Source organism: Lycorma delicatula, chromosome 2 (genome assembly GCF_047948215.1).
Source record: "Lycorma delicatula isolate Av1 chromosome 2, ASM4794821v1, whole genome shotgun sequence".
Taxonomy (NCBI): domain Eukaryota; kingdom Metazoa; phylum Arthropoda; class Insecta; order Hemiptera; family Fulgoridae; genus Lycorma; species Lycorma delicatula.
Genome location: NC_134456.1, coordinates 134,703,008 through 134,730,466, shown reverse-complemented (window position 1 = coordinate 134,730,466; position 27,459 = coordinate 134,703,008). Strand labels below are relative to the sequence as shown.

At 28.7% G+C, this 27,459-nt stretch overlaps 1 protein-coding gene across 1 annotated transcript in view; it reads right to left on the bottom strand.

The window, feature by feature from the left end:
- The window catches only part of LOC142320257 (uncharacterized), a 482,609-nt gene that overhangs the window by 35,988 nt on the left and 419,162 nt on the right, over positions 1–27,459 (bottom strand). The window contains exon 4 of the mRNA XM_075357959.1: positions 23,245–23,414. Within this exon, the coding sequence (XP_075214074.1) occupies positions 23,245–23,414 (170 nt within the window). The remainder of the gene's footprint in view (positions 1–23,244; positions 23,415–27,459) is intronic.

The window sequence follows — 27,459 nt, the reverse complement described above, 5'->3', positions numbered from 1 at the left end:
GCACTGAATATGTGATAATTAGCTACATTATTCTATTAAGTTGTATGCTGTCAGTATATGCCATTAGTAATAAATACCAGCACCATGCAATGAAATTCCACCCAGATTATTTTTTCTCTGGATCTTTGGTGCTTAGGAATTATTAAGCATAATTTCAATATCATGGAATTTGGTTTCGACAACATAACAATTTATCATTATTTCCACACTCTTCAATTACTAGGATATAATTTCACAAGATATTCTTGGTGTTATGGAACCATCAGGCTGTAAGGAGATTTATTATCTTAACCAGAATACCAGTGATAGGTATTATATCTACCCAAGCGTCAACAGAATGCCATTTCTGCCAGTTTCAATTTGGATAATCAGTAAATATAATAAGATTTAAGTTAAGTCAAAATTAATAACATAAGTAATATATTATTAATGAGATATTTTATTTATAATAACCTTCACTTATTGAAACAGATTTTTTAATTACTTGAAGATTTAGCACAGTTTTTTATTTAGTCTACACAAAAGAAATACACACATATTTATTTTTAAAAAAGGGGTTGGCTGTGAGTGTGACATAAGGAATAAGAGTTCTTTCAACCTCCCAAATTAAGAATTTATTAAATCTCTATCTTTTCCTTCCCGTGTCTCTCTTAACTCAATAATTCTTTCAAAGGGATATAATATTATAGTTCAGACCACTCCCACAAGAAAGAAAACATAAAATTAAAATATCGTACTTTAAATCTCTACTATAATATTATTTAATATTCTTCTGTATTCCACAAAAATTACAATTAAAGAAAAAAATCCTATAAATTTATACTGCATTTAATAGATAAAGAATTATTAATCAAATTTGTTCTGGCAGTTTTTTGATAAATGAAAATTGAAATTGCAAAATTCAAATATTAATCCTGCTGTAAATTACATTCACACATTTTTTTTAAAATCAAGATTATACAATAAAAGATCTATTATTATCAAACATACCAAACTTTTTGAATAAATTTAAATCATTTCATTAAATTTTTTCATAATTTTGTTTAAAAATAGTAATAATCTTTAAGTTTCTAGCAGACAAACTAGAGAGATATTAACTTTTTAGAATTAAAATTGTTAATAAATAGCTTATTAACATGAAACATACACTAAATACAAGAAATGAAATATATTTCCATTCTTCTTAAAATTCACCTAAGTGCTTTGAGAATAAATTAACAATCTAAATTATTTCAAAATATAATAAAATGATTAATTTTAGTTTATAACACTTAACGAACACTTCATGAATAACATCAGAAAATAAACATACTTTATTAAAGAAACAATAAGTAACTAAAATGCCTAAAGAAAAATAATGCACATATAAAATATATAAGATTTTACTTTCCGTATAACCTATATAGCAACTTTTACATTAAAATAATATAGTTGTCTAACTACTAGCCTCCAGCCTGAATGAAATATACAAGACAATATATTAAATTATTTTAAAGAACACTACCCTACTACAATACAATAATAAATTAAAATTTTCATTTACAGTATGATGAATACAATTACTTTCTCCACACAAGGAATGTGAATATTAAATTATAGAAAAAGACCACATCACGATAATTTGTCACGGATGAATAGTTATCTTTCATATCTAAATAATCTTAATAAAATATATAAGACAGAACAAATGCAATAGTAGTTTCATAAAGAAAATAATATTATTTCAAAATGTAAAAAAAAATTAATAAAAGATCTCACTTCTTCTCAGATGTATAAAACTGTTCCCAGAAGTTATACATAGAAGTTTTGAAAAACTGACAAACACATTTTTATAAATTAAGAAAGTCACTTCACTTATTTCAACTGAACAGAGAATAATATATATATATATATATATATATATATATATATATATATATATAAAATTTAACTTTTTTCAGCATATAATTTTATTTTATTGTACAATCATGCTGTTATTAAATATCCATATAAAACTTTATTAACCAAGGGCCTCTATTTCCCAGAAAAACCTAAGAGGAACATGGAATAAAATGCAATCTCCTCCATCAATCTTGAAAGATTATTATAAGTGGATTCACTGAAAAATATTTCAAATTGTGATAATACATTAAAAGATAATTAAACAATTCACTTTCAAATTAATGGAACTTTTTTAATGCTGAAAAGGCATATTGAAGCTAATTATTAACTTCTTCCTCAGTGGAGTATCTGCATCCGTTTTAAAAAGGTTAGAAGACCTCTCAAGTACATAATCAGATGTAAAATTCATTCTATTTGAATAAAACAATATAACCAAATTTTATAAATCGCATTATAAAAAAATAAAGGCATTTATATTAACCACAATATTACAAATTTTTCATGTAGCACACAAAACTTCACAACACACTTTAAGAATATGTAATTTAAAACAAAAAATAATTTTATGAAAATCACATGGTAAATGTACAAACAAAACATAAATCAAGTACTTTTGATTATGTATTTAGGGGGTTTTCTAACTACTTAAAGACAGTTTTCATTTGCAACAGTACTACCATATTCTCCCTAAGTTAGTTACAAAAGGTCTTTGAGAGAGGGTTTCATTATTTTGAAAGTAACTCAGTAAATTCAGTAGTTATAAATAATTTTCATCAACCTTAAAATGTTACTATAAAATAATTTTACAATATTTTCAAAATGCATTGAATTATTAATTTCAAATCATTATTATTTATTAAAATAATAATAATAATTTTTTTTTAATCTGCGAATGATAAGGTATTGCTAAACAGTTGCAGAAATTCCAAATAAATAAAAAATCATCAAACCAAACTCAATAAGATTAATGAAATGTATTCCCTTTTAATAGCAGATATTGAAAATCAGCATATTAAACTAGCCTGCACGTTATAGAAATGCTATTTGAATTGGTAAGTAATTTCACATTACCAGCTAATAGAACAAAGTGCGTGTTTGTACTTCTTTTATACCATTTAAACCACAAATTTTCAATTTTAGATTTGTTACTTCTTAATAAATAAATGTTATTGCCACTATATTCACCCAACTCACTTCTTTCATATCTTGGAACACCCACTTTTCAGTTACTGAAGTGGATATAATAACTGATTAGATAAGAAGTGCCGGCCTCCGTGGCGCAAGTGATAGCATCTCGGCCTTTCATCTGGAGGTCCCGGGTTCAAATCCCAGATAGGCATGACATTTTCACACATGCTACAAATCATTCATCTCATCCTCTGAAGTAATACCTAAGAGAGAGTGGTCCCAGAGGTTAAAAAAAAAAAATTTACATACGAAGCAAGATGTCTAGTAAGGGAGAAACAACAATATGGTCAGAAACATTACATATTTATTGAACTGAGGTTCTACAGTTTCACAAGGACGGTTACACTAAAGTATGCTGAACAACATTTATAATTAATAATGCCAAGTTGCTATCAATTGGGTAAAATCAAAATAAATTTAAATGAAACAAATATTGCAATATGATTTATTACTTGAAAAAATGAATCTGTAATATTTTATAAGCGAATGGAATTATTATTATTCTATTAAACATATGATAAATTAACTAATTTCTTTCAATGATATATTTTAATTTACTCAAAAATTTACTTTTATTCTTTTCTTACTGCATTAATACTTTTTTTTTTGTTTATATTATTAAAATAGTTTAAGCACTGTTATTATTATTACAATATATTATTATTGCATTACAATTATTATTATTATTACAATACAATAGAAAAGGATATGTGAAAGAGAACTAAAATTATTGAAGAGAAGTGAGAAATTCCTTGGTATTTTTGTTTTTTCATTTATCAGAAATATAAGATAACATATCTTACAATTACAAAAACATAGGTACAGGCCGCGCGACGTAACTTGACGATTTCCACCTACCATGCAAGGGGCAGTATACTCATTCGACTAATATAATATCGTCCCACATCACAAGTGCGACTCACGATTATAAATGCAAATGAAACTAAACCGCAAACATTTACTTTATAAATTACAATTCATTATACACTGAAGCTGTAAAAGAGGTAATTTAACTATAGAAAGAAAATCAAAATAAATTAATTAAAATGTAATTGTAATCTGTAATAACTTTACAAAATAATTATGAAATACAAAAAATCCACGGATAAAATACTTAAATTAGTGTAAAATGTTAAATAAGGACGAATGTGTTATTTAATTATTACAATGTTTTAATTATTCAAATAATTTAATTTAGAAAACCGTATAGGTTAAGCATTTCATTAACACTTAAACTGAGCAATTCAAACTTACCGATTTGTGTTCTGTATTCAAACTTTATGAATCTATTTCTTCAGCTCCAGATAGTATCTCTGATTGAACCTCATCTTCAGAATTGCTCGCTGTTTCATCGGTAGAAATTTCACCATTTAGCTTGATTAGTTTGTCAAGTTCAATATCTATGGCACATTCTTTATGCCAATAGTTCTTTTCAATTTCAATAACTTTCTCGTAATATTTTAACCACATACTAGCATCAATAGAAGAAACCTTTTGTTTGAAAAGGGCAATAATACCTGCTGCTTTAAAGATTAAATTTAGATCTCCCACACACTCTTTTATTATTCCCCAAATTAGTTCTACTGGATTTAAATTCGGGTGATACGAGTCAGTCTAAGAACTATATGATCTTCCGCATTTAAAATGATATCCAGTGAATAAGTTACAACCGGATTTGATGCTTCCATTAACTCTCTTTTAATCATCGATTTATCAAAGGAAATATTCCATCTCTTCAGCCATCCTGCATTTTTGCTTTAAGAGTTCCCATACCTGAAATTTTTTCTAATTTGGAACAATGGTATGGTACGTTATCGAGAACTACTACAGAATTTGGTTTCAATTTTCCCAAAAGTTTTTCGGAAATCCATTGTTTGAAATTCCTGTGGTTCATATTATCGTGGTAGCCACCTGTTTTTGAGCTAGCAGTATATGTCAATAAGGCATTTGGAACACATCCGTCTTTTCCTCCTGCATGATTTATGATCCTTTCTTTCGTCTTTGGAAATCGGTGGATGAAGTCCCTCACTGCTGTCATCTTCCACGATTTAACGAATTAGTGCGAAGTTAAAACCTTTCATCTAAATATATTATCGGTCTATTTTCTTCCAAAAATTTCTTAATTGCTTTCAAACAAAACATTCTCTTCATAGCAATATCATATTTCTCTGCCAACAATTTTCGGTTATTTGTTATTTTCACTCACTTAAATCCTTAATCGTGTAATAAAGTTCTTAAACTTGTTTCTCCTCCTTGCCAACCGAAATCATTTTGAACTTTATTTTTTTTTTATTTTTTGACTGTAGGTTTTGTTTTACCTGCCAAATAAAAATTATGAACGATTCTTAACAGCTGAGGAATCATAATTGTCAATCATTGTAACAGGTTCTTGTCTCTTGCGATTTCTATCCAGTGTACAGAAACTTGATACACCATTTTCATTTGAAAACATGCCTTCAGCTTCCCTTTTTATACACGTTATCGCACTATCGGATACACCAGCAGCTTTAATACAACGAAGCAAGAGAATAAGAAAACCGTCGTCTGATTTCTTAGATTGGTTGGGCTTAGCTTCTTCTCCGTAAATTTTAACAACTTATATACAATTTTTTGCTCTGTCCATACAATTATTTATTTTTTACTTTGCTTTTAATTACAGGATTCAGTGTTAACAAAAAAATTCATTAAAATAAATTATATTGTTTCACGTGAATACACTATTAGGCCATATGTCCAAAAGAAACTACAATCCGTTTTGAAAACCACCGCACACTATACTTTACAAAAAAATTTAAATAAAAAGGATACAAATAAATTTATTGAACTTGCCTCGTTACAGTTCAGCAGTTGTAATCCTACTGTCACGTAAGAGGATACTAAATACTTATTACTTATTGTTATACGTTATAGTTGTTTATAAACCCAATGGCCTACACACCTAGTGTAATAAGTGCCGGATATCATAAATCGTAATTTAAATTAACTTTAAATGCAAATGTAAATACAATAATTAGACGGTGATGTCATTTTAAATATGATTTCTTAATATTATTTTTGTAATAACGATGTTTGTGAAACGCACGCATAACAGCTCTTCAACCCCCCTCCACACATACATACAACTCACAACCACCGTGACAATCGTCAAATAACGCGGACCCTACAGCTGACCATGGCTGGATTAGGTATTCTTTATATTTACTAAAAATAGAACAATATAATGATAATAAATATTTGTTATTCAATGTAACATAAATTTTATAATGTAATGTAAATAATAGTAATTTCTATAACAAGAATTTCTGTTAGTAATTAGATATAAATACAGTTAAAAAATCTGTGAACAAACTGATTGATTGCATACATAACTGCTCAAAAAGATATGAAATTTTTTATCATATTCATACCGTAAAAGATATGAATATAGTTTTAAAAAAATAAGTATGGTTTCTACTGGCATAAAATGTTTGCCTAGCCTTCAACTTTTAAAGTCTTATCACAACTTAATATAAGTTTTATAGAAATGAAAACTATTTATTATGTATAATGTTTATATTGCATTAAATTATTAATTTAAACATTTCTTGATGATACTATAGTGTTCAGAAATAATTATATTATTAAAAACTCATTAAATTTAAAATATCTTGTTTCATGTAACAGTTGTCAAAATCAAATTAATTGATTGTTCTTCAACATGACAGTCAGTTGTTTAACTTGTGAACAGTAAAACAAATATAAAATCTATTCAAACCATTTTAATAATACAGCCAGCTTAACTTACTCAATCACCAACCTCGTGATGTATTAATTGGTTCATAAATTATATATATATGTATACAATAAATATGTATACATGTATATATATATATATATATATATATACAGTAGATATTTTTTTTAAAGTAACATAACTAATTCACTATTTTTCACTTCGTAATATGAAAAAATTGAAATAATGTGAATAAAAATAACGCTGATAAGACAAAAAAAGAATTTTAATGTTTCTAAAAAACACTTCTTGAAAATATGATACCATTTCTTGAATCGCTTTTTTGCGTACATTACAGATCTGTAAATACAATTTTTCTATCATCCTTAGTTTTAAATAAATTACGCTTAAAAAAAAATTAAGGGAAATATAGTTAAAATTTGTAAGTTATAATTTTGCGTGGCCAGAACTGTGTTAGAATGATTCCGCTGATGCTTTTCTTATATAAATAACCTCAGGCACATCCCGAATTAATGTCCAACAGTAATCGGCTAGCATGTTAGTATTCCATTTCCCTTTATAGCGGCTTTCCATCACCGAAATATCTGGTGGAAACGTTCACCATGTTCATCACTTACGTCTCCGGGGTTGTCCGGAAAAAATCCAGATGTGAGTGGAGGAAATGTATTTCCAAAGCCATATTACATGCCAAAGATCTGTTATCAAATAAGAAGTTGATTAACAATATCGTGGTAATTGTCGGATTATTGTTTGCCGAGAAACATCTTGCAAACGTCTTTAAATCAAGCCCAAGCTGCAATTTCTACATTATTTAATATTGAGTTAAATACATCATCTTTGACCAACTCTCTTATTTGAGGACCAACAAATATTCCTTCTTTAACTTTTCCTTCACTTACATTCGGAAATTTATGCCTGATGTGTAAAGTTCCGGGACTATCCTTCACTGCTTTTACAAAATTTTTCATTAGTCCTAGCTTGATATGGAAAGGGGGTAAAAATATTGTTTGGGTTCAACTAGGGGCTCATGAATAATATTTTTCCCATTTGGAGTTAAGTCGTCTCGTTTCTTCCACGCTGGTAACATAATGTATATCCCTAGCTCGGCTGTCCCATTCGAAAGAAAACACATGTACTTAGTATAGCCTAACTATATGCCTAACAAAATAGCTATAACTTTCAAATCACCACATATGTTCCAGCTATGTTTTTTATTTTTTCAAGAAGATCTTTCATCACATCGTATGTCTCTTTCAAATGAATACCGTAAGCGATAGGTATCGAAGCATTTTTGTTACCGTTGTGTAGCAGAACCACTTTTAAATTATACTTGGGCGAATCTATGAAAAAGGCGCCAGTCCTCAGGTTTATGAACTTGTCTTAAGTGCAACATAAGCTCATCAATATTTGTGCAATAAACGAAATTATTTCCATCAATAAAGTACTGAGAAAGTTCTTTTTGTTGGCTTCGAAAGCCCGAAACTTTTTATATTTTTGAAGTAAATTCCAACCTTGCAGTCTTAATCCTAACAGTTCAGCTTGATTTTTTGATAAATTTAAATCCCTAACCAAGTCATTTAATTCACCTTGTGATATAAGATTTTGCGTGTTAGAAGATAATTCAAAATCAAAATTATTGTTGTATCTTTCAGTACTGCCTGATTCTTCATCGCTGCCTTCAAACATACATTCAGAGGTGGCTCAGGAACTGGGATAATTTCACCGTGAGGTACAGGCCTAATTGCAGATTGCAATGAAGGAAATTTTACAGTATGTTTAGATTTTTAGAAATTCCAGACACACGTGTTAAACAAAAGTAACAATCGGTTACATGATCCTTTAGTTCACGCCAAACCGTAGGTACATACGTCATGATATGTGAATATGACATGATTTAATTCCTTGTCTAGTATTGTTTATTTATAGCTTACAAATTATGTCAGCAAAGTTAAACAAAAAAATATGAGCTAACAAAATACAATATAGGAGCTTAAAATGCTAACTATACATTGAAAAATGAAAAAATCCTTTAATTAAAATAAATTTTTTTTTCAAAAATGGTGGGTGATTGAAAGATTCTGAGTTCATATTCATTTTCTGCATCAAAAAACAGATTAAAATCATGTATCGCGTATTAGGAAACAAAAATTATGTTTATCAGTGTAATTTTTATGAAGCACATAAACCATAAAAATATTGTAAAAATTAGCAATATGAATTCCAAAATTAAATTTGACAAGATATAATATTTATAAAATCAATTTTGACCAGTGTGATCCATTTCAATGAACCACATTAGCCTATTTGATTCTTCAAAACTAAATTTAATGAACACACCTTTAAAAGTTGTATTAATAAATTACCCAATATGGCAGAATACTAATAAATAATTAACATTCCATCTCCAATATGCAGAATAGTTTTTAGAAATTTTAGAATTGAAAATAAAAATGAAGAATAAAGCTACTTAGCTCAAATATATAAAATGAGTACAAGTTGGCAATTCTATTAAATTGTTTGAATAAAATTTTATTTAAAATAAAAAAATGAAATTTAATTTTCAGCTGGACAAATTGAAGAATACATTTTGATTTTGACAATAATTACAGAAAATACATTTAAAACTATATTATGTTTTAAATAATTTAATTGTAAATTAATTGTGTATGTATTTAATTAATTTAATTGTTTAATTGAAGGTGACAGTGACATTAAAAAATATCTAAAACATATAATCTGTGAGAAAACCACTTATTTTTTGTACTGGAAGTCTTTTACGTTGATAAATATATTAATATCTATCAATTCAACAAAAGAAAAATGTTTGATAAAATTAATTTTATTTTTACATTCTTGGATATACTGTATAGACATTTTACAAACATGAGGTGGAAGAAATTATTGGTGAAAAAGGCCTGGTGTCAGATACTTGCCAGTAATTGAACTGAAAACAAACTGAATAAACCTAGAAGCTAGGTTTTAGTACCACCTACTGCACAACTTTGGCTGAACAAATTAAGTGTGTATGTATTCTAAATACAGAATGATTCAAGAGGAAACGAAAATAACTTGGAACTGATTCTAGAGCTTGAAATAAAGAAAAAAGTTCATATACACATATGTCCAAAAACGCTTTGTTGCAGAGTTACAGCTACTGAAAAATTTCACCAATATTTCAGTTTTCCCAGTGAAATGAGGTCAAAATGAAATTTTTAAGATGTAAACTTGATAGTTTCTCATGTTTTTGACATGTAAATAAAAAAAATAAAAAACAGGTCCCAGAATTGTAACTCCCGTAGTTTTGTTATATCCAACATAAAACAAAAAACTTTAGTGATGAAAAACATGTTTTTTTAGTTTTGAAGTGCAATAACTTTGTTATATGAGTAATAAATGCATAAATTTTATTATCAAAACTTGTAGAAAATTTAATTCAGAGAAAAGTTCTGTAATAAGATCTAAAAGAAAAGCAAAAAACATCAACTTTTATTATTAAAAACAAAACAGAACACAATTTAACAGAAAAATGTTATGAATTTGTAAAAATTAAAAACAGCTGTTTTCATAACAATAAATTTATACCTTTGAAAAATTAGTTGGCAACACTAATTGTATGCTTCAAAATTAAATTTCAATACTACTCGTAATAAAATTGTGGTTACATGTTAATAATACACATTAAGTGGTTTAGTTATTTTTGACATAATTTTGATTATTTTTAACTATTTCTGAGAATCAAAATATATAGTGGTTTTTGTTAGTTGTACTCTAAACTATGCCTTCATATTTCCATTTGAACCTGAATTTAAAAACGTGAAATTCCATTTTGAATTCTTTGTTTTGAAAAATGTTGTGTCTCCTCATTCATGTAGAATATGTTGATATCAGTTTTGTGTATGACTTTTGCGATGGAAGTGCTACAGCTGTGATGGAAGAATACTAATTTAGGTATCCTTCCTTTTTCCGGTTTAGCCTCTGGAAAAACTTCTGAGTATTACTTCGTCTGGTATTACTTCAGAGGATAAATGAGGATGATATGTATGAGTGTAAGCGAAGTGTAGTCTTGTACAGTCTCAGGTTGACCATTTCTGAGACGTGTGGTTAATTGAAACCCAACCACCAAAGAACACCGGTACCCATGATCTAGTATTCAAATCCGGATAAAAATAACTGCCTTTACTAGGACTTGAATGCTGGAACTCTTGACTTCCAAATCAGCTGTTTGCAAAGATGCATTTACCACTAGACCAAGCCGGTGGGTTAATGTAGGTATCCTAGAAGAGTAGTTACAAACTAAAATATTTTTTAGAATTTTTAATAATCTTCGTGAGAATGGTACACTTCCCAGTGCTCATGTTTCACCTGAATATCACTCTGCACATTGAAAGGGAAAACATTATTCAGGTGGTACAGCTCAGTCCTACAATGACATACGAAGAATTTCTACATGACTCAACATACCACAAAGTACAGTAACAAGGATATTACATGTTCACAAACTGTGTCATTATGTACTAAAAATTTAAACACCACCCCCAGCTTGGTGACTATGCCAAATGACTGCAGTTTTGTCAGTGGGTCAACAATAATTACCACTTAATTGTGTTCATAATGTTTTTGGACAAAGCTACGTTTATCTGTAATGGCATAAACAACATAAGGAATTCACATCAGTGGTCTGAAGAAAACGCACATACTGTAGTTGAATCAAATTTCCAGCAACAATTTTCAGTGAACATTTGGTGTGGCATGACCAGTTAATAGGCTGTCGATCATACTAGAATATGTTACGTGAAGAAATTACCTGGAATTTTTAAACAATGAATCTCTTACAGCGGTTGAAAATTTCTCATTGACAAAACAAACTGTAATAAAAACAACTGTTTTTAATTTTTACAAATTCACAACATTTTTTAGTTTCTGTTAAGTTTCGTTATGTTTTGTTTTTAATAATAAAAAGCTGATTTTTTTCTGTTCTTCATTGACTTTATTACATCAATTTTCTCAGAATTAAATTCACTAAGAGTTTCAATAATAAAATTTACACTTTTATTAATCATTTAACAAAATTACTACACTTCAAACCTAAAAATAGTGTTTTTCATCACTGAATTTTTCTGTTATAAGTTGAATATCATGAAAACTACGGGGGATACAGCTCTGGAACCTATTTTATTTGATTTTTCAGGTCAAAAACACAAAATACCATCAATTTTACCTCTTATACAACATCTTAAAAATTTCATATGACCTCATTTCATTGGGGAAACAAATCCAGGCTGAAACAAAATCTAGTTTTTCACTAGCTGTAACTTGATAACAAAGTGTTTTTTGACCTATGTCTATATGAACATTTTTCCTTATTTCAAGCTCTAGAATCCATTCCAAATTATTTCCCTTTCCTCTTAAATCAGCTTGTATATGTATGTATGTATGTATGTAATTATTTTTCTAAAATCGTCTTTCAATAATCATATTCCTCTGCACTATATAAATTATGTTAATCCAATCAACCAAAGTACAAAATAATAAAATAAAATAGGACGACACCTACTTTATTCCATAAATCAATCAAGAGCACTTTTGCGAGTCCCTTGCATCATGAGTTGCTCTATATAATTTTTCAAATCATTTGTACGAAATTACACATTAAAATTGAAATTAAAAATCCTATATGATACATAAGATTTAAAATTTAAAATTGTAAAAAGATTCTTACCAAGTTAAAATCACAACAGAAATTATAAAATTAAAAAAAAAAATTGAATAAAACATTTTTAATTTCTGTTGTGATTTTAATTTGGTAACGAATCTTTTAAAAATTTTAAATCTTATAGGATTTTTAATTTCAATTTTAATGTGTAACTTGGTATGAATGATTTGAAAAATTATATAGAACAACTGATGATGCAAGGGGACTCACGAAAGAGCTCTTGTTTAAATTATGGAATAAGGTAGGTGTCATCCTATTTTATTTTATTATTCTGTTCTTGGGTCGATCAGATTAATATAATAGTATGTTTATAAATATATATACACAAGTATATTTACTTTTTAATAATAATTAATTAATATTTTGATATATTTTTAAATATATTAAAAAAAAATTGTGGATTATGCTTTTAATATAATACATATGCATATATACAGTATATGCACAATCGACTTTTTTTTTAAATGAGGAGATTTATTAGTAAAAAGTTAGATAATCATAAGAAATAATTTTTCTTTATTTTTTAACAGTAATTCTTGTCAAATAAAGCAAATATTTAAATAATTTTCAAATATATTAAGGATTTATTATTAGTCAGTCATAAGGAAATATATAAAATTAAAAGTTATTTAATAAGTAAATAATAATGGTAAAGTAAAAGGAAACACCAAAATACATACAATAATTCAAAATTATTCTTGATTTCAGTGGACTATTCATGGGAAAATAGAAAGCTAGTTAAATAAAAAGAAATAATAGAAACACCCCAGTACAATATCACGATGACAAAGTTAAAGCACAACTAAATTTTAAACGACAGTTTTTAATGAACTTAAAGATAGTGTCAGCACAGCTGGAGATAACTCAAGATAAAACAAATAATAATAACTTGCCTAAAAAACCAAACAAGAAAACTATTAAATAAATAACATCATATCTTCTTCCTCACTTTTTATGGCAGTCATAAAGGATTAATAAATACCATTAAATCTCACCCCATCCTGATTGACTGTTGTATTGTCAATAAAATATTTAGAAAGACTCTTTAAACAGTTAACGGCACTTATACCGATAAAATTGTTTAACAAACAATTATTATAACTTCCTCCATTTAAAACCAAAGAAGTGAATTTGAAAAGTATATATATTGTATATAATGAGAACAATGTATTTTTAACTTAAAAATGTTTACAATTTGTAACTTTTTAATAAAAATATATATTAAACTATCCATCTGCAGTTGTTTTGATTCTTACCAGTACTACTGTCAGGTGTTGTAAAAGGTATAAAAACATCAGTAAGAAATACTTAATATAGATCAATAGGATAATGATTTCTTCCTTTAATCACCAAAAGGTTCATCAATTCAATTTTTTGGATTCATGCATTAATACATATGACAAAATTAAAATGCCTTAGGATGAACCTAAGGCATTACCTATGAGCTAGACATATGATCCATAGATAAAGATATTATCATACTAAGTAATATGTTATTAGGGAGATGCGCTTCACCATCGATGGTGCAGAGATAAGCCAAGTCTTGAGGGCCAAATACCTCGGGGTCTGGATGGACAAGCGCCGTTCATTCGGACCTCATGTAGAGGAAGCAATAAAGAAGGCAGAACAACAGCTGAGGGCTATGTCGAGGCTGATGGCGAACACAGTAGGGCCACGAGAGAAACGTCGACGAGTCATAGCTGCAACCGTGACATCAGTCCTATTGTATGCGGCCCCTGCATGGAAAAGGGCAGAGGCGGTTCAGGAGGAAGCTGGAGGCCACTCATGGGAGGCTGCTTCTGCGGGTGACATGTGCCTACAGGACAGTCTCCTATGACGCGATCTGCGTCATTGCGGGAACGCTGCCAATAGAGCTATTGGTTGAGGAACGATGCTTGCGGTTTGAAGGCGTAAACAAAGAGAATGCAAGGGCGCAGATCATGGCCATCTGGCAGCAACGGTGGGAGGCGAGCCAGGTAGGCCGGTGGACTATGCGTCTGATTCCGGACGTGAGTGCTTGGGTGGGACGTAAGCATGGTGAAGTTGGATACTGCCACACTCAACTACTTTCGGGCCATGGGAACTTTGATAGCTATCTGCATCGCTTCAAGAGGAGGAGAACGGCGGGTTGCAGGTACTGTGCGACAGCTGACACAGCCAAACACACCTGGTTCGACTGTGTCAGGTGGGAGAACGAGAGAGGTCAGATTCCGGTGGTCTTAACACCAGATAACGTCGTCAGACACATGCTTCAGAGTGAGAATGGATGGAGGGAGGTAGAGAGAGTGGCTCGTCTCATACTAACAGCGAAGAGGCAGGAGGAACCCCCTTGATGTGCACACGGCCCTCGATGTCAAAAGAGGCGTCGAAATGTGTTTTGTTTTTTGTAGTTGTTAATGTACTTTGCTAGGTTAGGAATTTATGATTGTATTATGTGTCTTTGCTCATGTTGTTGGATTATGCTGCCGGATATATACCGATGGACATGGAGTGGGGGGATATTGTGTGCGGTGCTCTACCGCTGATGGCGAGGGAGGCATGGCGCAACAAGTAATGAGGGGTCATGGGAATGCGTGGGGGATCGAGGACAGGTACAAGTCCATCTTGATGCGTGTAGGGGGCAGGGAGGCAGCCTCTATGCCTAGAGTGTTCGGGCCTACTCAGGCGCAAGAATGGGTGGATCGGAGCTCCCTGATGATGGCATGGGGGACCCTCGAGGTGTGCACGGGGGGGGGACGCGTAACTGTGAAGGGCAAATGAAATGTGTGTCTTGATCAGGTACAATAGGAATTGGAAGGGTGCTCTCCTGCGGAGAAAAATTCTGATCACCGGAAGAGGTGATTAGTATGTTTTCGAGGAGGCACGAGAAACCCCGATGGGATGTCCGAGTTTGGACGAGCTAGGGAGGGCAGACTGCGTTGCCATGAAACCCTGAGGCGACTGTGTTAAGCTTTTTAGCGTGGGCTGGTCGTCTTGAGGGCGTTTAAAAAAAAAAGTAATATGTTATTAGCTTAGGCTGATTTAAATCTGATCAATACTATAACTGAATAATGTATAAAATCTAAACAGTACTGTCAACAAGTACTAGGTGTAAAGTTATAGAATAATGATGAACAGTCCTTTATCCCTAAAGATCCAAACACTTCCAGTATTTGGCAGTATAATGTACTCTAAATTGAATGACATTTACTCTCTGCCTTTCATCCAGAAGTCTGGATTTGAATACAAGTCAGGGATGGCATTTTTCACGCGCAAAAATTTATCTTGCATTTAAAAAATAAATCACAGTAAGTATAATCTGACATCAGCCACTATTTGCAAGTGTGACTAAAATAAATACTACTTAAAACACTCATTCAAGATGAAACTGGTTTCATTTTTTTCTAAATTAGGTGATCATTGAGAACTGATTTATTTAATGTGGTTGAATCAATGGGACTTTAACATCCATTTTCTCTGATGCTGCTTTTTGAGAGATTCCACCTTTTGTCGAACCATCATACTGTAAAAAAATGCAACTGTGAAGCCATAACAGAATAAAATTTAAAACAGATCAACATATATGTACAAAACTAGAACGTCCTCTCTCAAATTTTCTTTGATCAAGACTTAAAATGGAATTCTAAGAAGTCATGGAAAACCTAGACTGCTGAAGAATAGAACCTTTAATTAAGCAGCTACTAAGATAGGCAAATAAATGGTCAATAAAACTGATCATTAACATTTCTGTGTATATTTATAGTTTTATTTAATAAAAAGAACCCATTTATTCCCTCTTAAATATCAGTACAAGAAAGGTTACATTATGTTTATTTTTTTAATCAGTGTTTTATTTTATTAGATTTTTATTTTTTCACACAAGTGCATGTGTGCCCTCTCTCTTTCTCTCTCTCTCTATATATATATATATATCACACACACAAAAGAATAAAACTAGTTTTCTTTGTACAACTAAAAGCAGGATATAAGAACAGAATGAAAAGTACACACCAATAAAGGAGCACCTTTAGACAATTATTGTTCTACTTAAATTTTATCTTAATGTAACAGCATGAAAATATAATATTATACTTTCCCTTCAAAAAAAAGTTGTAAATCAATAATCTATAAAAAAAAAATTAGTTAAAAAGAATTAAACACAACAAACAGGATGTAAAGAGTACCAAAACTAAAAGAAAAGTTGAATAAAGAATGTTATGAAATCCTATTGTTATCACTACATTATAAAATGTATGTGAGATATGCTACATAAAATCAACCACAAAACATAACCAAAATAAATATTATTTACACAGCAGATAAATGGATTTATTTATTTTATTACAATAATAAAATTATGAATTGTTTTCCATTTTTTATCATTTCTATACAAATATATGAAAACTTGTACATTTTACTTAATTGTTAAAGTAGACATTTTTTATATTAAAAACAAAATGGTTTACAAAATACATATTTTTTTCTTTCAACTTCTCTGTAGGTTTTAATTGTTGTCCCTCCATAATACGTTATTCTGTAGCATTCACTCATGATGACAAACCTATTAATTCTCCTATCAAGTCACACATGAACTTCATCTTTCTTAGTTATCTCGTACTTACTTTATACAATCAATAAATAATCACTTTAGATCATTTTAGATCCAATATTTTTTTTTTACCATCTTCGTGTTTTTTTGTTGTTTTCATTACGCACTCCAAAAATTAATTTTCATCTCCTCCTAAAAAAAGACATCTACCTTGAACACTATGAAATCAATTGTTGCATTGATTCATAGCATCAATGAATTAATTACATTTTTTAAATTCTTGCACAGTTCTGTGCAAGAAGACTAACTTTTGTTACTTTATTTTGTATATTTTTAAAATAAATTTTGCATAAGAAAAATACAAAACAAATGAGAAACTAAGAGGTAATTTTTTTTCAATATTGAAATATATTTTCTGTTTATAAGAAAATTAAATTATTGTAACTTAATTTGATGAAATAATTAAAAACAAGTAACCCTACACACAAGCATCCAAGTTTAAACTACTTACCACTGTGAAGTGCATATGAAAAATAAATAAATATAAAGCCTACTGTCTACCTTAAACTGAGCGTAACTCAAGAACGACTCAAGCAATCTGCATCAAATTCTCACATTCACAACTTCAGATACATTACTATAGTATGTCTAAATCTCAATGAAATTGATATAATAGTTTTGCAGATTTTTGAGCCACAAATTTTATACATACGCTGCCTACATATATAAAGAAATTACATTTTAAGTAAATGTTACTTTCATACTCCTCATAACTGAAAACATAAAGAAAATTCAATTTCACTCCCCAATCCCGCAGTCTGACTGAAAGTAATTTCTTAAAAAATTGATAAAAATTCATCTTAAATCTACTGGGATTTACAAACATTATCTTGTTTTCTTTTTAGGTTGAAGAGGATGGGACAGGATAAAGTTTCTTAAAAAATTATTATGACCTAAGTAAAGTCTAGGGCTTTCTATTTTTACATATGCTTAAAGGTAAATTCAAAGTGGATAAGGAAAAAATTATTCTTTTTTTTATTTTACAGAGAATGTTCTATTTCTTTTTAAATATACTCTCTACAGATGTATGACAAATGTAAATTTAGAACACACTATAAATTAGTAGATAAAGATGACTTTTAAGCTTACAGACATATATCACTGAATCCACCAGAGTACTCAGTGTTAACAATTTATTATACATCACATAATTAATACATTTCTTTTAATGATATAAAACAAGTTTTATTTACTGTCAACAAGAGTCATGCGTTTAGTTCATGCATCACACTGAAGGCTATATTTAAATTTATAACATTATATTATTATTGAACCCATAGTAGATTGTAGATTTATTACTTGAATGGAGATATTTCTTTATTGGAAGCAAGTAAAGTAAATGAATTGTAGTCTTTATTGCTGCAGCAAGAATATAGCATAAACTCTTTCTCTATACATATATATATTAAAGCACGTTATAAAATTCAATTGCTAATTTTAATTAAAATAAAAATGAACTAATAAAAAATCTGAGAAATTAATTTTTAATTCATATATCAATTAGAAAGAGTAAAAAAGCAATTCAACATAAATAAATATTCTATTCAAATCAAAACCCCATAATATATTATAGAGATTACATCTGGGAAGATATGATATTCCTACAAATACGTATAAAAAAAAGTTCACTTATAAAAAAGAACTGCCCCATTATTTGCCTGGAAGGATCAAGGAAAATCATAAGAAAATCTTCATCATAGTGTCAGCATAGTGTACAAAATTAATTAAATAAAAAGAGAAGTAGTGAAAATCCATATTAATAAATAAAAATAAAAATATGAAATAAGAGTAACAAAAAATATGAAGACATAAACAATTAAAATCAACATGAATAAAATAATTTGAAGATGTTAATGCAAAGTATTGAAGTAATAATATTTGTACATGTTAAATCAGGAAGCAGTAAAATTAAGATTTATTTAATTGTATTATTTAATACTTAACAAAAAGGTGATTTTATAATTAAAAATAAAAATCAAACTTATTGTTCCAAAAATCACAATTGCAATAAAAAAATAAAAAAATGAGAAACCACAAGAAATTTGAAACAGATAAGATAAAATAAATGTGTGGTAGCTTAAAAAAAAATTAATATTTTAATTTAGTATTTATGTCTAAGTACACCATTAAGTAAGTATGACCGTACACCAACTTTAGCAATAATATTTTCAGAGATCAGCAATATTTTTTGATTGAGTGTTTTTCTCTTGGTAAAAGAGAATTAGATGTCTTTTAATTAAAACATTTACAAAACTTTTGGCAATACTGACAAGAAATAATATCAGATTTATTAAATAACATATCTCATAATGACAACTGATGCAATGCAGTTCACTACAACTAAGAACATCTTGCTACAGGAAAATTATAATCTTAATTTTGAAATTTTTTTCAATAGTTGTTAAAATCAACAATTTGGAAGCTACAAATAAAAAACCTAGTGAATAAAATCACAAGAAAAATGTATGATAACTCCACACATCACTTATTTTGAATTCATTCTATAGACATTAATTTGCAGGCAACAGTTATACATGTTAACAAGATTTCTTTTAAAAATACATTTGTTAAATTGAAGTTAACATGAAAAGTTACCCAATACCAGTTATACCAATTTGTTATCTTTTATTAACAAAATTATACAACTAGAAATGAGAAGAATTTTAGTTAGTTTAAAAATAAATTATAAACCTATTTTCCCCGAGAAAAAATAAACTGATGACAATTAAAATTTATGGGTTTATACACCATTCATACATGGTTTGTTTATATCTGTTCTTCTTTTGGTAAATAAGATGTAAATATACTGTTCTCAAACCCTGCCCCAGGGTAATTAGAAATTTTCAGTCAGCTCATGGCACAGATATATGCAAACTAATTTTTTGTATACATTTTTGCTTAGCTATTGAATTACCAGTCAAACTAGTCTTTCAACTGATAACTTAAATGTACATTAACATCTTATACGCGTCTTTAAGCACATGTGTGCTTAAGTGTGAATAAAATAATTTAATTCATGAAAATTCACACACAGTTCACATTAATATTTAGTACATATATGGAAAAAAAAAATAAAACCATCTGTCTGACATCACATATAATCTACCATTGATGATTTAATAGTTAACAATCCAGAAGCACAATAGATTTTGCTAAATCTAATGAAAAGTAAGGAAAATGAAACAGTCAAAACAACTAGCAAATAGAGTCATACTCCAAAACAGACCTTTTTGTAATACAAACAGCAGTTTGATAAATGGTAAAAATGGAATTTCAAAGAAAAATATTTGAGATAAAGAGACACAAAAGGTAATGATAATTAAAGAAGTAAGTATTGTAAAATTAATTAAGTACTTAATACCAAAGTAATTAAAACGTTAAACAGCAGTACAAAACAGACATGTGTGTTTGTATGCGCATGTTATATGTGGTATGTGTGTGTGCACATACATATCAAATTAATACAGTGAATCAGAATTATTAGCCTTCTACTGGACATTATAAATTTACCTTAAGGATATAATAAAGTATTTAAATGAAGACTGCCAAAGAAAGTACCTCTTTAAACTGTCAAATGAATAAGTAACATCGAAATGATAAGTAAAAAAGAAATGAATGAATATGACATAATAAGTTAGTAGCCATTAGAATCAAAACCTGATATATTAGAAAGTTGAAACACCTATCAACATTATTAATTACTTATAAACAGAAAATTCATTAAAATTTATTGGAAAACTTTCTTGGATAATTTAAAATCAAAGTTGCATGTTCACATAAAAGAATTCAATTAAACTTAAATGTGCGCATGTGCACGTAACATAACATAATTTCTTTAAAAACTGAAATACATATGAATATTTAAATTATTTAACTGTACAACTAGCAAAGGTTGCTTTGATTTTATTAACGTTCCGATCCAAAAAGAAAACATAATTTTTTAAATACTCACCAAAAAAAATCTTCAAATATGAAAAAGTGACTTTACCTAACTAAATTTATAGATGTGTCCACATAAAAAAATTAGTTTAATTTAAATAATGAAACAGAGCAGTAAAAAATTCCACATTACTTTTAAAACAAAATATTTCTCTTTTATAAGAAAAATAATCACAATTCTTTCCTTGTTACTCTACTACATCCACTAAGGATAATTTACAACACTGTATGGGACAAAAGAGAAAATTGTTATGTTACATACTCGTATTTCATCTTAACTGTAAAGTATTTTACATAAATACTACACAAAGTAATTTAACAATTTGTAACAACATAACTGTTTTTTTTAAGTTAGAATTTCATAACTAATTAATCTATCTCCAAAGAAGATTAGAACATTAATAGGGGTAAAACTGATAAAATTATAATTTATAAGGCAAAGAGGGAAAGTTGAACACAAGACGGGAACGAGACAACATAATGTAAAATAAATGCTGGTTCAAACCAATTTAAAGGATAATTAAGATATTTTTATTTATCACAAATTATCTCCAAAAATATTACATATATCATAAAGGGACACTGTAATATCCTGAGTAGTTAAAAAAAATTAACATTATACTTCTACAGAAACATATATTTCTTTCGAATAATAAAACTTGAATCTGAAAGATCACATTCAATCTGCAAACAGATATTAATACGTTTAATTTACAATCATGTTCATGCCACATCAAACAAAAAAGACAGCAATACCATTTTGTAAAAATGAAAAATTTCATAAAAATTACAGTTATTTTACTTTCATCTTTCATTTTAACTCAGGTGTACTCCATTAGGTTAAATAAATATTTATTTTTTCCTCACTAAAATTTATCTTCCTATTTTTCAGTTGCATTACTTTTAATTTACTCAATCTGATTGATAATATATGTTTAACTAGTGAATAAATACAGGAAAAATTTTACATTTATAAAAAAAATTATTAAAGCCTAAACCTTTTGTCATGACTCACTAGTATTTACAGGAAAAAATGTGTTGCAGCAATCATTTAACACGATCTACACAAAATTGTTAATTAGGAATATGCTGCTTTCATCTTGATAAAATATACTATTAACTCTTGAGGAATTGCAGCTAGAATGGAAGTCCATTCATTGCCTGTAAGACTAAGATTTTTAATTAGAATTTCCTTTGTGAGGATGTTTTACTCAATTTCTGACCACTCTGAAAGCATTCTTCCATTATCACAATCAACTCCATCCCTTATTTTTAACCCTAGAAAATAAAGATGTAAACAGAATAACAATGTCATTTGTAGTACTGTCAGTAGCACTTCAAGAACTTGGAATGCTAATGTCCAACAGCATATCTGGCTCACTGAATATGGCAATGGGAAACCACTTCATTCTTCAATTTTTCTAAAATTTGTACTTGTTATTCTTGAACGATTTTTGGGAAAATCTTGTTACTTGTGTTAGGTTGCCTATAACTGTTGCAGTTTAGGAATAATAAATAACAATTGTTAACTAGATAAAATCTAATTTAATAAATAAATAGTTTTACATACAAAAAACTCAAATTTAATCATGTAAAAATAGCTGAACTAATCTTAATTCAAGCTGCATTCTGAGTGTTATACTTAAACCTGAATGAAAAAATATATATATATATTTTTAGATTATAATATTTTCCTCCTTTCTTGAAGAAAAAATATATTAAAAAAAAACTTTTACAAATTTACCGATTTAGAATGCGTTTTACCTAAAAAAAAAAAAATAGACAAAATTAAAGGTCATAAACAATCAAGAACTTCTGCATTTCTGGAATTTTAAATAAGGACTCTTGAATCTTATATTAGAGAGATAATTTATGAAATTGAATTACTGTGGATGTGTGGTTGTAATTTACTAAACGATTACAGGTAATAAAAAAAAATTTAAAAAAAATCTTAAACTTCTGTAGAAAATGCTTTTGAGAAATCTGCTGAGGGGAGAATGAACTGAATGAAAAGGAATGCTGGGAAACATGCCAGCTTTGTCAGCTAGGAAGTGCTGACAAAGTTTTAAACAATAAAAAAACGTTTAATATTAACTAGAATAACAAAATAATTAATTTCTCTGTTACAGGTTTTCCCTTTTTTATATTAAAAAAATAACTGAACTTTAAAAGTAAAAAAAAAATTACAACTTAGGTACTTACAAGAATTACTTGTTGAAGATCAGCAACATAAACTCCTTCAGTTTCAAGAATTTCCATAAGTACTCTATCCATATAGCTAAGGTGAGGATCGCAGTATCTTGGACGAGGGTATGGTGGGGATGGTGAACTGATATAAGAGCAAGGACTACATACTCCACTATCGCCTGAACCTATAAATAATATATTAAGAATTAATAAAATAATTATTGACCAGAAATAAGATAAACATAAATGAAGTATTTCCTCTACTGATCTCAGACTGGACATAATCACTTCAGTAAAAAATTATAATTAATTTGGTTCTTTACAAATCTGTCTCAGTCTTTCTTATGGCATTGATGTATTTAAAGTATCTTAGGTATACCAGACACAGTTGGAACTCTGCTTTCTCTGAAGTAACATGTCCACTATACAACCTATGTTTGTTATAAATAGAATAAAAATGTCATTTGTAATACTGTCAGTAGCATTTCAATGAACTAGGAATGGTAATGTCCAACTACATATCTGGCCCGGTGAATATGGCCAGATAATATCTTATCTTCAATTTTTCTAGAATTTGTACTTGTTATTCTTGAATGGTTTTGGGGAAAAACTCATTACTTGAGTTACGTTGCCTATTACAGTTTTAGTATATATAAAAAATAATAATAAATAACAAATGTAACTGGATAAAATGTAATTAAAGTACATTACATTTTAAATTTTAGTAAATGTAATTTAATAAGTAGTTTTTGATATAAAAACCCTAATTTTAAAATACATTGAGCATTTACAATGTCCTGAAAAGACAATACTTTCAGCACTATCTTAATTAAATCAGTAAGATCACTAAAAATTTTATCCAATGCAAGCACTATAATTTTGTTTTAATAAGAATCATGAATGACATTTAGTTTTTGAAAAATAATAAATTATAAAAAAATTACTAATTCATTCTTATTTACAGATTAAAGAATGAGATAAATAAATAGATTAATTAAAAATCATTACACAAGATTTTTGTAAACGTTAACTTCTCGATCAACAGCTAATTTCATCATTTCTCAAGATAAAGAGAATTTTTTTTTCAACTAACAGGTGTTCCTACGAGTAATTTAAATTAAAAAAATAATCATGATGTTTAGTCTACTAAATTAATTTTTTTATAACATTCATACAAAAACATTACAAAAAAAAGTCTTGCCTGTAATTATTTTTTTAAATGACACTTCCTGTTGTAAAATGAGTGATCTATTTCAGGAAGATAAAGCTGCCAAATTCTTCTCGCTTAGCTCTTAAATACAAATTCTAGCCGACATCTTAAAATCTTTTTTAGTACTATAAGTTTAATTATGGAAAAAACATAGCATATTCATAAATGTTGGTAAGATCTTGGCTGTAGGTTAAATAAAAACACTGTCTCATTGAAATAATTGCCCTCAAAACTAGGTATAGCCCAAAGTGTAAACAAGGAATGATGGCAATTCAGTTAAATGAAAGCTGAGTTGTTATGTTCCAATAAATTTAAATGAACTTTTATCTATCACGATTATTTTTTATAGACTTCCTATAATATTAGTTATAAATGAATAAAATAATTATCAATAGAAATACGGTAGTTTGTGCCACGAACCGTCACTGAATCAAGTAACTAAAATATCTAGTTTCTTCGATTTACAACAGGAAATATGGTAAAGAAGTAGACAGAAAAGCTTTCATTCAAGGAGCCCGCCGACCTGGCGCTGTCTACAAGAAGAGCCGCGACGTTTAAACAGACGCACACACAGACAACCTAATCGCTATCACTAGCACCGTTCTGCACGTGCTTCGTTTACCGAGCACGCAGCTCAAACAACAACCGATAATAATTTAATAGTTAATCTCCCACAAAACTGTCAAATGTAGTGCACCTAACGACCACCGATCGCTATAACCTTTCATCTATTTGCAAACTATACCGCCTTATTCTCAATCGCTTCATCACGTATGTAAAGTAAAATAAAAACGTTTTAAGGTGAGGTTAAAGAGAAAACGGTTATGTAGGCTAAAGATCTTTTTGCTATTTGCAAACTATCAATTACTGTATGATTGTTATCCGTTTTGCATTTGTGTAGGCCAATACAGCAACAATAGTGTTCATTAAAGAAATACTCACAGTTGCATCACGTTCCTGTAGAAGAACGTGAATGTGACAATAAGAAAGTACAAAAAGCTAATTTTTTTTTATCTTTTTTGTCATGTAAACCGCCCGCTCTTTGTAAAGATGAATATTTATTTATATTCCTCTTAAAAAATATAATAACAATTTCTGAAAATAAATTAATCAAAAATAATTTTACTCAAATTACGGAAAAAGTATAAAGTTGTTTTGCTGGAAAATTAAACTACAATTTTCTTTTTGCAATTTGAAATTATTCAGTAACAGAAATAAGAAAAATTTTAATATCCAAATAAGTTTCCTTTTTCAAATCGAATGTTTTTTTTTTTTTTTTTTTTTAAACTATAAGGAGAAATTTATTATTTTGCAACGAAAAATACTGTAATCTGTCGGCTAGATACGATAACTGTAACAGTTTTTAATCGACTTTATACAGTATAGGGTTAATTAAATGGCGTAACGAGATCCCATGCCAAACGTACTAAGAAAGTGATAAGCGAAGCGAAGTGGTTTCCAGTTGTCCACTTCATTGAACCAAATATATCTTTGACTAACAGCGTACCAAGCCCATCTAAGGGCAACTAACATTCAATCCTAAGAATAATAACTTCATTAAATATCACCAAGGTACTGGGTCTATAATGAACATTATTACTAATATCGGAGAGAGCACAACCGTTCGCCTCTTTTTATCTCATTAACAGTCTTAAGAAAACTAGGACAAAGATATAAATAAAAAAAATTAATCTACCTTTTCTGTTATGAATCAATCCATTACATATTCTGCCTCAGATCAGTAGAGAAAAATTAAAAACAAACAAATGCTAACAAAGATGCTGCTCACCTTTCTGAAATTTGCATACAACTTAAAATATACTCTTTTTCTAGTATTACGGTTTACAATTATATTACCTTAATGGGTTTACTTATATTTTAATTATAAAAAGAATTCAACAAAAACCGTTCCAGAATGGTTTTTAAAATCAGTAAAAAGTTTTAAAATTACTTAAAACTTTAGCTAAAGTATTCACGTGTAACGTAGAAACAGTAAACTTACAATGCATAATAAGAACATCTCAAACGAAAATACATTGTTCGGTTTATATAAAAAATTCATTTAAATAATTGAAAAAAATGTTTACTCTGATAAAGCCTCATTTAGAAAAAAAAACGAATAAAAATTAAAACGTTCAATTTGGTATGGTGAAATAGAAAAAAAGGTGGATTAACTTATCCATTAAGGGTTCATTCATGAGTGGGGATGTACTACCCTAATATTATGATTCAAACTAAAAAATATTCCATTACCAATAATCTCCATTTTGAGAACTTTTTAATTAAATTTCAAGTTTATAAATTAAAATAATCAAAAGTTAAAACAATTCATAAAAATTATATTTTTCATCTTTTTTTTTAAACAAGAGAGATTTTATAAGAGGTTTTATAAACAAGAGAGATAAATTAAAGAACACGACTGCCGAATATAAACATTGCTTACAATGTTATTTTTCTTCTGGTTCTGTTCTTTTTTGTTCAAGCTTTTTGTTTTTTGATAAAAATTGCTCTTTTTGTTCCGGTTTGGTTTCATAGTGATTTTGTATTATACCAGCAAATACCCCATTTGAATTTTGAAAATCGGAAGATTGGTTACGAAAATGTAACATTTCCGAATAACGGTGATCTATTAGAGCAAGAGTGTACCTGATGCATGCAAAAGTTAACCTTCAACCTACTAACAAATACTCCGTTTGAATTTTAAAATTCGGACGATTGTTTGGAGAGTTATAAGAACTTCCCAGCACCTTCCAAAACACGCCCCACAGGCACCCCGTTTGTTACCAGTTGATGTGATGATTGGTCTAGCCTTGCACGAGGTGTTTGCATCATCTCATATTCTAGCCTCAAACGCAATCCCCCACGGGAAGCCCATTATTATTAAACAGAAATTTTTTTAATTTAATATTATTTATTTTATTTAACGTTAATTTAATTCTATTATATTCTTCTTTTTTTAAATATTATTAATGCTATTTTTTTAATATTATTCATTTGATTAATTCGATTCATTCAGTTCA